This window comes from Epinephelus fuscoguttatus, linkage group LG7 (genome assembly GCF_011397635.1).
Source record: "Epinephelus fuscoguttatus linkage group LG7, E.fuscoguttatus.final_Chr_v1".
In the NCBI taxonomy this organism is placed as follows: Eukaryota; Metazoa; Chordata; class Actinopteri; order Perciformes; family Serranidae; genus Epinephelus; species Epinephelus fuscoguttatus.
The window spans coordinates 11795722-11810034 of record NC_064758.1 but is presented as its reverse complement, the minus strand read 5'-3'; the positions used below and the strand labels follow the sequence as shown (position 1 = coordinate 11810034).

Sequence of the window (14313 nt, the reverse complement as noted above, 5' to 3'; positions counted from 1 at the left end):
GGACTTAAGATTATCTCCACACTGTTGTCCAAATCTGGTCACTCCTGGCTACCAAATTTGGATAGCAACAACCAAAATGCCAACCTCAAAGCTTCAAAATGGGAGTCCACAAACCAATGGGTGACATGACCATGGCTACGCCTTTTTTTTTTTTTTTTAGTTAATGTTTTCAGTTAATGTTTTTTGACTTTGTGTCTTTGTGTGGCAGCTCATCCTCTGACTGAACCCAGAAGGCACCAACTAATTTCACCTCTTGAAAGTTGGCTTTGTATGCAATCCTGCTGCCTCTAAAACTCACACTGAGCTCTGTGTGAACACAGTTTAAGAGTATTACTCCAAATGGAACGTACAGTATGCTACGTACCAATTGCCTTAGCTCCAAAAGTATTTGGCAAGGATCATTATTGACATACCAACTTATTTTGTTGGAGTCAGTGTTGCAGAAAAAGATATGCACTTGTGTACCCTGCCGGTGTCACACTGTATGTGTGCTACATGTATCATGTTTGTGAAAGTGAGGTCTAGACTTGAGAGAAGTCTAGACCAATTTGTGGACTGTGAACACAAAAACAAACACAGTCTGTCATCCTCCTAAAATTTACTATGCTGCTCACAAGAATGCCAGAATCATGGACTTACAGTGGGAACTTCATTTGCTCAGGTACACACACACACACACACACACACACACACGGTGTTTGATAGCCTATGTGTGTCAGTGTAATAAATCATGTAAAGCAGGTTGCTGGTTGTTGCTGATGCTACAGTCTCCGTCTGCTCCACATGATTAGGAAGAGGATCATGTGGAGAATCTCCATATGTCTGCTTCACGTTGGGTTTCCAAACCCCTGGGGAGGATGGGTGTGTATGTGTGTGTTTGTTCATGAAGAAACCAGTAGGTACCCACGCAGCTTGCATGGATCCTATCTGTGTGTGCCTGCGCGCTGTGTGTGTGCGCGCGCCTCAGCATGTGTTTTCCTGTGAACGTCCCAGGGTGCATCCATGCATACTGTGGTCCCTGGTGTATTTGAGTATGCAAGTTCAATGTTTCAGTGTTTGGCGATGGGCTAAATAATGCACAAAGAGACAGAAAGATTGAACGGATGAGTGTTCATCTACTGCTGGCTAATTTTCTCTGTGATTTATTACACTCTACTGTCCCAGTCACAGCCAGCTGTGATACATATACACACACATCCCTACTGAGAATACTGAATACAATGGTAGCAAGTATCCAGGTTCTCAATCATAGATAGATCTTTTGTGTGCTGATCCTCTGTATTAACTCTTTCATTCTCATCTCATTTTTTCCAATTAACACAATTATTATTACTCTTAATTACCTACCCAAAAAGGGGAGGCTACAAAAACATTTACACCTGGGCTGTAAGATCATACCAGTGTGCTATAAAGTTTTCGCTTCTCAAAGCTGCACTAATCAATAATCCAGTAATAAAAATGTGTTAAATGACAATGTACAATGTACAAGGGGTCTTTAGATGTGACAAATCTATAGACATTTATTATCCACCTCTGCAGCTCTCTCAGCTCTGTGGAACATTTTAGTATCTTTTAGCTCATTGTTTTGGATTTAAGGCCCACAATTTTACAATTCTGGTTCATTCTTACTGCTCTCACTGCAGTAGTTATTAATAGTCATTATTTATTTTTAATTTTTTACAGATGCAGGCAGGTGTTTTCAGCAAAAAAAGGTCACTATACACTACCATGGATGTATTAAGAGAACTGGATACAGTGGTTAACATGGGGGCCCATTCATTCCTATGAGAGTTGCTTATAATCCTTTTCCATAAAATTACAAAAAAAACAAGCATCAACCAACTATCAATGAGAGCATGCTCCTTTTTTTTCTTAAGAGTCTTCACTTGACCTCCCCATCCTCTCTTTCCAGCCTGTAGAATATAACACCCCAATGATGTCATCACAGACACTCTTCAGGTCAAGGAAAACCTGCTACTTTTTGTTTCTAGCTGAGAACCAGTTTAAAGTTACTGAACTAATTTATTTTTGGTCGAACAGGCATGGAACTGCGTGAAAGTACGTGACCAGTGATGATCGGCACTGCTTCTGCACTGTGCAGCCCATAGAGCAAGTGCACTAGAGACTAAGAGGAGCCAAGCGCGGCCAAGTGTGGCTAAATGTCTAACTTCTGAGCCAGTGACTTCTAGTTTAGCACTCTGTTAACTTGAATGAGAATAAAATTATTTAATCATGCGGCTCATCTAGATGAAATGTTAGTGGACTTTATGGATTGAATCCTGGTAGTCAAACAAATCACGTCACTGCGGTTGTGATGTTCAAAAAAATTTATCCACTGATTTACAGATGTCTTATTCCCCATGTAATACAATTGAAAGTCTTTTTGGGCCACAGGGCATCACGTGACAGACCCAGCAGTTGTAATTACACTGTTTGGCCACCAGAAAACTGGCCTCAAAGCCTGGCACACTTCCTCGGGGACTGTACACTACCTGCCCACACACTCAGACAGAATTAATAACTAAAATAACTGCCTTATGGTTGTAAGTCTATGCGAACCAGCAACGTTGCAGTTGTAAACCCTTGTCTGTCCAAAATGTCCGATGTTTTATTAACTGTTCTATATCGTCATTGAATGCTGACCCCTCACTCCTCTTCATTATCTTCAACACCATGTTGACTGTAAGAGGCATTGGAGGGACAATTCCATGTCTAGAGTGGCTGCGATCAGCTGTTGCAGCCACCTTGCACTCTACTGAATGCGCTTCTCTAGTTAGTGTATGTTTCTTAAATTATGGCCAAAAAAATGTTCTGTGAGGTCACAGTTTATCTTTGAATCCAAGTGGACGTTTACACCATATATAAAGAAATTCCCTCGAGGCGTTTCTAAGATATTGTGTTGACGATAATCGGATGTCGGTGCCAATGGACAGAAAACCCCAAAACATAATGCTGCTCGTAAAGAGGCATAAAAACAAACTATCAATACAAATGAATGCAGCTTTTGAAGCATACTTTTAAAACAGCTTTAGGTATTGCACTTCCATAAACTTGGGGGACAGAGTCTTGGTTATAATGAATTTTAGTCCTTAGGGTCAAGTTCTAAAAACACTTCCCCAAATCCATCTTGGCTGTGTCTTACTTTAGACCCTGCCTAAAAACCTATTCTTTAAAAGTCCACACCATCCAATTTTGAATTGCAGGGTTTCTGTTAAATATCTGTGGGCTCTAAACCCGAGCCAAGTTAACTTTAATGATGTCAATTTTTCAGACTTTAGAAAATTCCCTCTAGAAATGCTGTGTTTTCACAGGCTGAGCAGCACTCAGTTAATTGAGCATACGGTGTAAAATTGGTAGTGTGTCTTTTCTGTATGAAATTCACACAGCAGACTCAAAAGTGGCTTGATTTGTTAATCCATCATAGTGGACAAATAGTCAGCATTCATTTTTATCAGAGTTACGCAGGTCATGCAATGCAGACATTTCAAATTGATCTGCAGAATTCAAACTTAGTGTGTTCACTGTGGTTCACAACAAAAATCAAAATCAACAATTCTTCATTGTCTGCTTAAAGGCATCTTGAACAGTAGTTTATGAGATGGGTGCCATGTTCCCAGATCTTACCAACAGGTCTTAAAAGGTGACACACGATGACATTACTATACTATATATGCTGTACTGTACAACTGAATAGGCATGTCTGAAAACATCGTCCCTGTTGTCCCAACTGTCCTTCCAGCCTCTGTGGTTCTAGTTAATCTCAGCAGTTTCACTTTTGTATGGATCATGATTTTCTTCTCTTTCAGCATCACTTTTTCAAACATGCTCATCTTTTATATTCCACGCATTTTTTCTCTCCATCTGTTTCTACCTCATTTGTTTGTTTCCCAAAGTCTGCTTGCTGAGCTTAGTCTTCTCTTCCTCCCCTCTGTCTTCCTCCATTCTTCCCATTCTCTCTTCCCTCTTTCTACCTCCTCCATCGCACTCTTTGTTGCATCGTCATTGTCTGTTCCTAATTCCCTCACCTCCTCTTTGGCTCTCTCTTTCTTTGTCTTTTTCCCCGTTTTAGCGGTTTGCCAGGCTTGTGTGTGTGCGTCTGTGTTTGTGTGTGTCCGTCACTCTACCACACCACTGCAATTCATCATCATTTTATCTACAGCTCCCTTAATTGGATCCTATCACAGTCCCACCTGACGAGGAGAGAGGAAGGGGGGGTGGAGAGGAGGAGGCTTACTCACTCACAACACTGCATGGATCTGCTCACGTGGGTGCGCGCTCACGCTCACACACACACACACACACACACACACACACACACACACACACACACACACACACACACACACACCAGCCCTCTTGGTCTGGCCTAGCTTCATAAACAGCAGCAAAGTTGTATCGAGGCTTGTATATTTGCCACTTTTTTGCACCGAGGAACAAAGAAATGAATGCATGTGCATGTGTAAGTGTGTGTGTGCATCCATTCAGTTTGCCAGTGAATTGGAGATTTGCTGAGGAAGGTCTCTGTCCTCCAGCATCAGCAACTCTCAGCAGTAGTACTGGTGTAGTAATGAATGTATTGGAGTGAGTCAAACTGGGTATGAAAACTGCACATGGGTATATTATATCCTGCTGGTGTTTGGTGGTGTGGGAGGCTTTCAGAATAAACTTAAAAAACAACACAGGTTGAACAAAAACAACTAACATACAACTATGGTGTGCAAGCAATATGTAGTTTATCTACACAATATTTTTCTTGAAGCACTGAGGCTATAAAGTCACTGATGCAAGCCTGGACTTCCCTTGGTGTCATAATGCCAAAGGTGAATGGACTAATTCAATAGTAAAAGCTAGAAGTCTGTTAGGAAAAGGATTGTGTGTTTAAATTTGTCCAATTTATTCAAATATTCAACTTGATCTACAGCAATTACATTTTTGCGGCTCACTCTCTATTCAATAGGCTTTCAAGTAGTCAGGTCACTGAGGACAAATCTGACAAAAACCCGTAATAACAACCCAAAAAGTCAAAATCTGAAAGAACAGTCGCTTGCATGAGGCAATTACAGAGACACAAACGACTAAATATGCACAAATTACCTTTCCAAAACACAAAAGAACTGTAGGAGCCATCATTACGATCTGTAAATCAACTTCAATAATGTGCCACAGAAGTACTTTTCGTGTCATTATCCAACATCAGAGGCAGAGCGACTTCCAGGATCACAACGCTGAAGCTCATTCTTTTCCCTTTGTATGGGAGAAAGTGGATGACTGGGCAGAGTTCAAAAACAGCAAGTGGCCGCAAATCAGCGATGTGTTCGCGAGCCCAGCGGTAATGCGGCAGCCGGCTTAAATGACCCGGAGCCCCTGACAAGTGTGTGACAGGCTGAAGAAAAGGTGGCCGGCGAAGCTGCCAAAGTCACACACTGGCTCCTGCTGCCTTTTAACTGCGAGGACTTGCTATTGGACCTATCACCGTGAGCGAGCGCTGCGACGTGCGGCTCGCATGTTAATCATATGTCTCGTTAAGTAAGTCATAATTGGTGTCGTTAAAATGCCTCCCCTCTGCCTCATGCCCTGATTGGAGCTGAGGAAATTAACATTGCTGAAATGGTCGCTCCCTATTAGTGGTGACAGTTTGACTGAGGGCTAAGAGGCAGGAATGAAGCGTGGGAATGAAGAGAGAGTGGCTTTGCGACAATCAGACCCTGTGGCCATACGCCTCGGTTTCAAGTCTCTGCCACACCAGTCTATTAATGCTGGTCTCTGTGTCTCGCACTGCAGCTAACCAGCTGGAAAGCCTGCAAATGGTTAAACCAGGATGGCTGTTCCTGAATTGAGCTCCTGCTGACAGATTAAACAGCTGGGGTTGGTCGAAGCAGTGAGACATTTGATTAGGATTGGCTAAGATGGTAATCAGTCAATAGCAAGCCCCTTAGCTAACACATAAATCCACATTTATCAAGTCAACAGACATCGTAGGGGATTCCACCTCTGTAGGTTGCTGTAATTTCAATGAACTTGTGAACAAGTGGCGTCTTGTGTGTGCATTTATGTGTGGGTGCTTGAGGTTTTTTTTAGCCTTACCGTGGTCTTCTGACACTGTATGCTGGTGCTGTTGAACCTCAGAGCTGGGACGCTGTGCGTGTTGCCCTGGATGTGGAAGATACACTCATAGTTCCTCTGTCCGGATTGCGGCTGGGGCAGGTTCTGGGCCAGCAAGGTGATTGGTCTCATAACTCCGGCAGGGATATAGATCTGGGTGGAAGGCAGGATCTGTGGGCACTCCTAGAGATGAGAAAAAAATATGAATAAAGAAATTGAGACGTGACTGGAAAGGAAAGCAGGAAGTCTCAGTGGGATGCAGATCTGAGTCGACAGAATGTTCTGGACATGCTGCTATAAAGATGCGATAAGGAAAACTGACACCTTCTCCACTAACAGAAAAAACAAAACAGATCCTACACCTTCAAAATGCATTAAAGAAGCTGTCTATGATATTCTGAACATTAATGTAGCAACAAACAACTACAGGATATGGTGATGTAATGGTGTCCTGAGCAGAGAATGAAGTCACACTCCCTCTGTGTGTGTTGCCAACACATTCTCATCCCAAGTCATCACATATTGCCGCCTTGCAAGTGGCCTTCTGCGCCTACATATTATGCACTATGTATCCATTTGGGTCTGCTGTTCATGTTTTAGGATGCACTACCAATGCCGGGACGTCAACAAAAGCACATGGTTAGGTTTAGGGAGGTCTGGTTAAATTTAAATAAAAAACATCTTGGTTTGGCATTGAAGAAGCAAACACCAGGCTCCGAGGTGAAAGTCTAGGGTTTGTTGGACCCATCCACCACCCCTCTTGCCCACCCTTTCCAGCTCCTTAGATTATGTTGTCACTGGCAGCATTTCAACCTGACTTTTGTTCGGCGGTCCAGCCAAGCATGCATATTAGTGCATGTGGCTCCCTGTGATTGCCTGTGTGTGTGTGTGTCCCACTCAGACCCCGAGGAAATGCACTGAACTTTGAAGCCAATCTGACACAGCGGCCAAACTGTGTAACTACAACTTTTGGGTCATTCACATGATGCCATTGGGCCCAAAAAGACTTTTTCCCATAGACTTAAATGAGGAAAGAGGTGTCTGTTAAAAAATGTTTGAGGGTCACAGTCGAGGTAAAAAGATTTGTCCATTAAGTCAGATACCATTTCAGTAGTCTACAAGAGCTATCAAATAACTCCAACCACATTCACATTAACAAAGAGCTGAATCACAGTTAGCCACTCAGCCAGCACAGTCTGTAGTGTGCTTGCTTTGTGGGCCCAGTGATGCAGAAGATCTGTGTAGTTTTATAAGGAGTCAAACTTTTTTTGTCTTCATAAGCCACTGGCTTTCACATAAATGAGCGGGACCCTGCATCCAATGCCATATATATAGTTCTCTTCATATATTTATGCCTCACTGGGTTGCTAATTGGCACCGCTCTGCTCTGCCCTGTGCTCATACAGCAGTTATTGCTAATACTGTGACTCTTTCATTGCAGAAGCATAGCACCCACCATCCAGTTCCCCCCAGCGTAACACTGTTAGCTTTTCCAACACTGTTGCATTGTTATTAGCACTATTTGTGCTGTTAGCACTGTTAACTGCCACCTCCATTTTGGAAGCTGTGTGCAGACAACCTCGAAATCATAGATACACTCTGAATATCGTATAGAGCTTCTTTTAAAAAGGCTTTTCATTCTAATTTACAAGTAACTAATTGTGTATTCAAAATGGCAGGATGACATTACGGAACTCCCTTATGTGCATAATTACCTATGAATCCTTTTCTTTTTCCTCTCAAGAGTATTCAACACTATAACCACATAATTCCAGATGCATCCCAGCATCCTTTATACTCCTGGTGGAACATGTTTGAAGAATCAGGCAGCCTAAAACCTCCACTTACAAATTATCAACACTCTAGAGGATCAACTTTTGTCCTATTTATGAACCACTGAATACTGAATGTGGCAGCTACTTGTCAAAATGAGTACATGCCATTTTGGAATCAAAACCTTTCCAGTATTAATGAGGCTGTTATGGATATTAGGGATGTTTGGGCCAAACTGAATAAAGGATATTCTCATTCTTTGTGCGTGGACAAAAATGAGAGCCTGAGGCAGCGTCTCTGAGGAACATGGACAGTGTTAATTCTACCATGCTGCACTGTTAGACAGCTACAGTCTAACGGAATAAAGAAGGAGACGAGTGAGGGGTCAGCGCCTCCATTCAGCGGTTTCCTGCTACTCTTTAATCAATAAAAATTGGGCGAGAACAGTGGCATTGCACCATATTAATTGAAGGAAAATAATTGAAATCTCTAAGCATATTTTCAGGCCAAAGTGAATCAAAAGACAAACATGCAGCTGTCAGCTGGAATCCATGCTACATCAGTGCTCATGCTCTAGGACTTATTTGGATTTCAAACTGTGTTTACAATGAGATTTAATTTCAGCATATTCATGTGTGGCATTGATACCACAGTACTGACCTCAACAGCATATTTTAAATCGACTGTCCACCATATTAAACATCTTGTTTTTTTCCAGAGCAAAGCAAATAAAAAGTAGTGTAAAGTTAAGAACGTCACTCATTAATAGAGCAAGTAAAAAGTTACAGGAGATTTTAGGTGTCTTTCAATTGATTATATAGGTGTTATTTCATTGTTCCAAGAGGCTAAAATTATTGTTGGTGTAAAACTTGTATTAAGTGTGACAAAAAGGTGGTGACTTGTTAAGACATTTTCTATTTATATTTTTTATATTTATAAGACATTTTCGGCAGTGTAAGTGGATAAAAAGAGCCTTTGCAATATCATAAAGGCTGTAATTACCACTGAACAAGTTATATCCACTAATATGTGTTTAGTATTCATCTGGAGATGTGGTAAACAATCATAAAGGCCATACAAATACCAAACTAGAATTTAAAAATTAAGTTGTATTCCACTTTAAGCGCCATTAAGCAAACTATAATTTTCCTATTAGGATGCCAAACGTTTCTATCTGCAATGATAAATCAGTGGGAACTGCATTCTATTTAATCAGGAATGAATACCTAAAGTCAAACCACAGCAGCAGCCTTGTACTCTGCAGAGTAATCTCAGTATGAGTTTGCTCTGTGCAGAGGTACTGTCTAATGGAGCATCGGTAATGACTTGCAGATTGGCCAGGGAATGGCAGAGGGGATGCTGAGGGGGAGAGAGAGGTTTTGGACATAATGGCACCAAGAGACACCTCTGCTCCCTTCACGACTATATAGCACACTCCCACAGCCAGACAGCACTGACACCAGATGGGGAGGTAAAAGGTTGAAAAGTCAGAAATGTGAATATTTGGAGATAATATGACACAGGGAGCATTTTAAAGGTTCTGTATGCGACACTCAGAGCATTAATATAGTAGCGAAGATCTTTGGCTATGTAAAGATATGGTGGAGAAGTGGTGTCATGAGCAGAGAATGAAGTCACGCTCCTTCTGACTGTGTTGTTATCCAAGCTTTTACGTTGTTTGTTTTGGTAGATGGGTGTGCATGTTAGCGCATATAAGCCCCTGCTAGCTAATTGCCGCAATGTTGCACTGCACTCATACTGTGGCTATCATTGATATTAGGATGGTGTTGTTGCCCAAGTGTAACACCCACCCTAAAGTTTCCCGTGGTTAACCGTCCTGCTGTTGTTAGCACTGTTTGCACTGCTAGCACCATTAGCTGCTATCTGCTGACTTAGTCACTTCCATGTTGAGAACAGTGTGCAGTAAACCTGATTCAGACTTCAGACTTCAGAACCACAGATAAGCTCTGAATGACATATAAAGCTACCTTAAATAGTGTTTTAATCTACAGTATAAATCAATATTCTGTATTTTCAGTACAAGGATGATAGTGAGATGACATGCAATGCTGAAAAAGTGGGCAAAATAGACAAGAACCAACTTGAAAACTACTTATATAGAAAATAGGATAAAGGGAGAAAGTAATTTCATTATGAGTGGTTAAACTGCTTCTATCCAAAAAAAATCTGAAAATCATCATGTTTTGTTATGAATAAATTTCTTCAAGGTTTAATTCATTTTTTTAATTGACAGTGGACCACTTATAATGTGAAGCACATCAATGGTAGCAACAAAACCACAGAGAACAGTCTTGCAAAAGGGTGTACAGAGCTTTTAGCTTCTTTTAAGTAAACGTTTTGGTTTTCAGGCCTTTTGTGTGGCAATATTGTATTGTCAGACAAGTTTCGATTTTTTTTTTAAATATAAATTATTAATATTAAAAATAGTTGGTACTACAGAATAATACAATCCGTTTCATTATTCATTTACTAGATACATTTTGCTGCAATAAAAATTAATGTGAGTGAGATGATCAAGCTACAGTAACTACTTTATTTTATTTGAAATAACTGTTGATGTTGACATTTTTCCTTTGGGGACATGATTTGCCATTGAAAAAAACCTCACCTCCAGCTGCAGCTGTTTTCTAGCAAAAAGCTCTGATTAAACCTCTGTATGCAGGCTGTTCCCCAAATGAGGTAAGTATAGGGAAGGTAAGGTAATACTATGTCAATGTTGCATTTTTTCAATTTGTTCTGCTGCCCCCAAATGGCCAAAAAGAGAAAAACACAACTTTAAAACTATCCACAAATTAAATACAAAAAACACTGATTGCCTTTTTTTAAGAAGTAGATATTTGCCAACTGTCTTGGTCCACTTTACGACCTCAGTTGGGTAATCTGAAAGCTGCTACTTGTAATTATCAGTAGGAGGCTGGGATGAACAGGTTTCTCCCAGTTGGCAGCTCATATTTACGGAGAATCTAACAGGATGTGAATGTGGCTGTGTGGTAGTAAGAGAGTAGGAAGAGGAGGAGGAAAGAACTGAAGAAAAGAGAGACAGAGAAGAGATCAAATCAATGCCAGCGAGCCCAGTGAAGCAGATTGTCAATTAGTGAGGCTGACAGTTAAAGTTTAAAGTATTCACAGATGGCGACAGACCGCTAATGAACTGCTTCTAGCCTCTAATAAAATGGAAAACAGGACTAAAGAAGCCCAGAAAGGAAAAGGGAAAAAGTGTGTGTGTTCGTGTGTGTGTGTGTGTGTGTGTGTGTGTGTGTGTGTTACTCTGACGAGACAGTATCTAGTCTGAAGTAGCAGTCGTTGTTAATGTTGGAGGGACTGGGCTCAAGCATCTGCTCCAATTGTGCCATGGAAATACTGTCTGGTTGCTAAACACACACACACACACACACACACACACACACACACACACAGAGACAACTTCACATCTGTGCCTCTTTACTGCACATTCTGGTCCCTATTGCTTTAACAACACACACATGCATATGAACACACACATTCTCCAAAGGTCTGTCCCTTATTACTGATGCATCGGAGTCAGGATAAAAAGCACAGCATCACATTCCTCTAAGGAATGCGATAATACGCACAACATGCAGGAACACACACACAAAGGCATTCCCCACATCGGCCCTTCATATACAGTACAAAGACTCACAATCACGCAAACACATAAAGGGAAGAGTAGGTAACACACACACACTCACAGAGGAGGGAGGGAAAGAACAAAAGATCTGCGAGCAGAGGATTGTGGGAGCTGTTTCATTAGGAGTGGTGACAGGTGTCAGAGCTGAGTCTGCATCAGATAGCGGAGCGGTTCTACACAATGAGACACAACAATCTCTTTACCTGGGGGATTCCTCTAATCCCTCGCTTTCGCTCCCCTCTTTTCTTTCTTCTCCTCGCTCACACTTGATCTTTCTAACATTCTCTTTATCTTTTCTCCCTCATTGTCACCTTGCTTTTCAACCTTTATTTTATCCAGGGATGAGAGTTAACCGACTTCCCAGAAACAACTTTCTCCAGATTCACACAGTTCATATATAGGGTGCCTCCTAGTTACGGCCACTGGAAATTTCCCAGTGCAACCACCAGCACACAGCAATCTACAGAAAGGCCTTGTTCAGATATAAATTTACTGCAGTGCACGTCAGGGATGAACAGCGATGCGGAGGATGAACAGAAGATAAAACCATCGGATAAGAAAGGGTGAGGAGAGGTGAAGCTGGAAGGAAGGGAGGAGATGAGGCGAGGTCTTGGGAGCCATACACTCGCTTATTAAAGTGGGGGATGAGAGTCAAGGAGGTCAAGTTCCCAACAGAGTGAGGCAGGGGTGGAGCTTTGCAACATGGGAGTCATACACACCGCTTATATATACCCAAACTATTTCCCACATGAGCAATACAAACACACACAAGCTATGTTACACCTAGATACCCAAAATGCACATAATATACACACAAACCAAACACTCTTATCCTCACACACCGACTGCGACGCACACGCCGATCAAAAGCGAAATTTTGCCCTCTGGCTCTGTGCAGTACGCTAGTGCAGTCTTAGACCTGTGGAGTGTTTTTCAGTAGCCTTGGGGCCAAATACACAGACACCGTGATCAAAGGTGGGAAGGTAAGACCGCAGGAAAAAATTAGCTCATCTTCCAGACTACCATTATAAAAGCTCTAGCTTTCTGTCAGAGCCCTTAGGCTACAGTTTTGTGAACTGGCTGATACATTCCCCAGGTATTTCTTTATATGGTGGCCATTTTGAACAGGAGAAAGGGTGCATTAATTACATATTATCATGATTTTTGACTATGTGATTTGATCAAACCCAAGGATGTACGATGAGATCTCAAGTGTTGTGTTGGGCATTTCTATTGGGGCTTTTTCATACATTGCAGTAGATAAAGCACAGTTGTAACCGAAAACAGTAATTATTAATTAATCAGATCAAATAAGAATCTCTATGTTTTCATTAACTTAAAGTGAGCCATATATACCTACATATGGATCAGGTATCTTTCACAGAGTCCACCATGTTGTTCTACAGTAGCCCAGAATGGACAAAAAAAAAAAAAAAAAAAAAGAGGCTCCAGATAGGGCCTTTTGCATTTTTGCATCAACCACAGAGGTCTCCTATAAACTTGGCCACCCAAGTTTAAGTTTGTTGCAATCTGCAACCTCACTGCTAGATGCCACTTAAATCATACACACTGGACCTCCAAGGCCAAGTCATAGTTTCTGTGGTCGCGAGATTATGTGTGGTATAATTTATTATCTGCCCAATTCTGCTAGTGTCCGTGTGGACCTCTATGCAGGTGTTCATGTGCAGGCAAAATTTGTAACATGCAAACTTGTTGAGTGGTTGCCACATCTTTTTTTTTTTTTTTTTTTTTGAGTTTTTCTTGTTGTTCCAACAAATACATAAAACAAAGTAGCTCCTCTTCCTTCTATCAGATGGTCGCCATCACGTTTTCTAGTGCATGTGTATGTAACATGTCTGCGTATGCTGATCCCTGTCTGTATTAAAGCGTGTGCACACTCTATTGTCTGCGTGCAAGTCAGCTGCTGTCCGTGTGCGAGTATGATCAAGGCTTTTGTGCCGTGATATTCAACTTACAGTCTTCAACCATTTTCTACTTCACAATTTAAATAAATTAACTGATTCACACTAGAATTTTTTTCTGTACTTTGTATTTAATTAAGGTGCCAGAGAGCATGAAAAGGCATCAAAAAAGAGCTTGTTCATCAAAAATAAGTGCCTGGGGAGGATCTCCTCGTTCATCTAATAGACGTCCTGCCTAATTACTTACATATTAATTATTAATGTTTGTTTATTAACTGGTACCTTGCCTCCTGTCATTTTGCAAAAGTGGTCCCTGGGTGAAGTGAGTTGAGTATCCCTGCTTTAGTGGTTTTCACTACATGTGCAAACAAATCTTTAACATGAAATCGCCAGACAAAGCGGACTATACCAATCCACTACTGGGAGGTTGATAGTTAGCTAGTAGTGTAAGCTGTGGAGTTGTGTTTTATTTTTATTTTTTTTTATCTGTGACAGAAAGTACAATGGTCAGCTGTAGGGCTGCAACGATAGTCGACTAATCGATGACTAATCGACTATCAAAATAATCGCTGATTATTTTCGCAGTCGACTAATTGGTTTGAGTCTTTTTTCATAGAAAAGTACTATAAAAGTACCCCAAAATACTCTTATTGCAGCTTCTTACTTTCAGATATTGGCAGCTTTACACACTCTCCCATGAAGTGAACTAAAACCCTTTTGGCGTGAGTACGAAACAAGACATTAGATGACATAGTTTTGGGGTTTGGGAGAGACAGACTGACATTTTTTGACATTTGAACACATTTTTTGATAAAATGATTAGTCAATCAATCGAAGAAATAATCA

General features: G+C 41.2%; 1 protein-coding gene across 1 annotated transcript in view; it reads right to left on the bottom strand.

The window, feature by feature from the left end:
- Nucleotides 1-14313, bottom strand: part of LOC125891449 (plexin-A1-like) — a 365915-nt gene that overhangs the window by 111978 nt on the left and 239624 nt on the right. The window contains exon 11 of the mRNA XM_049580754.1: nucleotides 6085-6285. Coding sequence (XP_049436711.1) covers nucleotides 6085-6285 — 201 coding nt within the window. The remainder of the gene's footprint in view (nucleotides 1-6084; nucleotides 6286-14313) is intronic.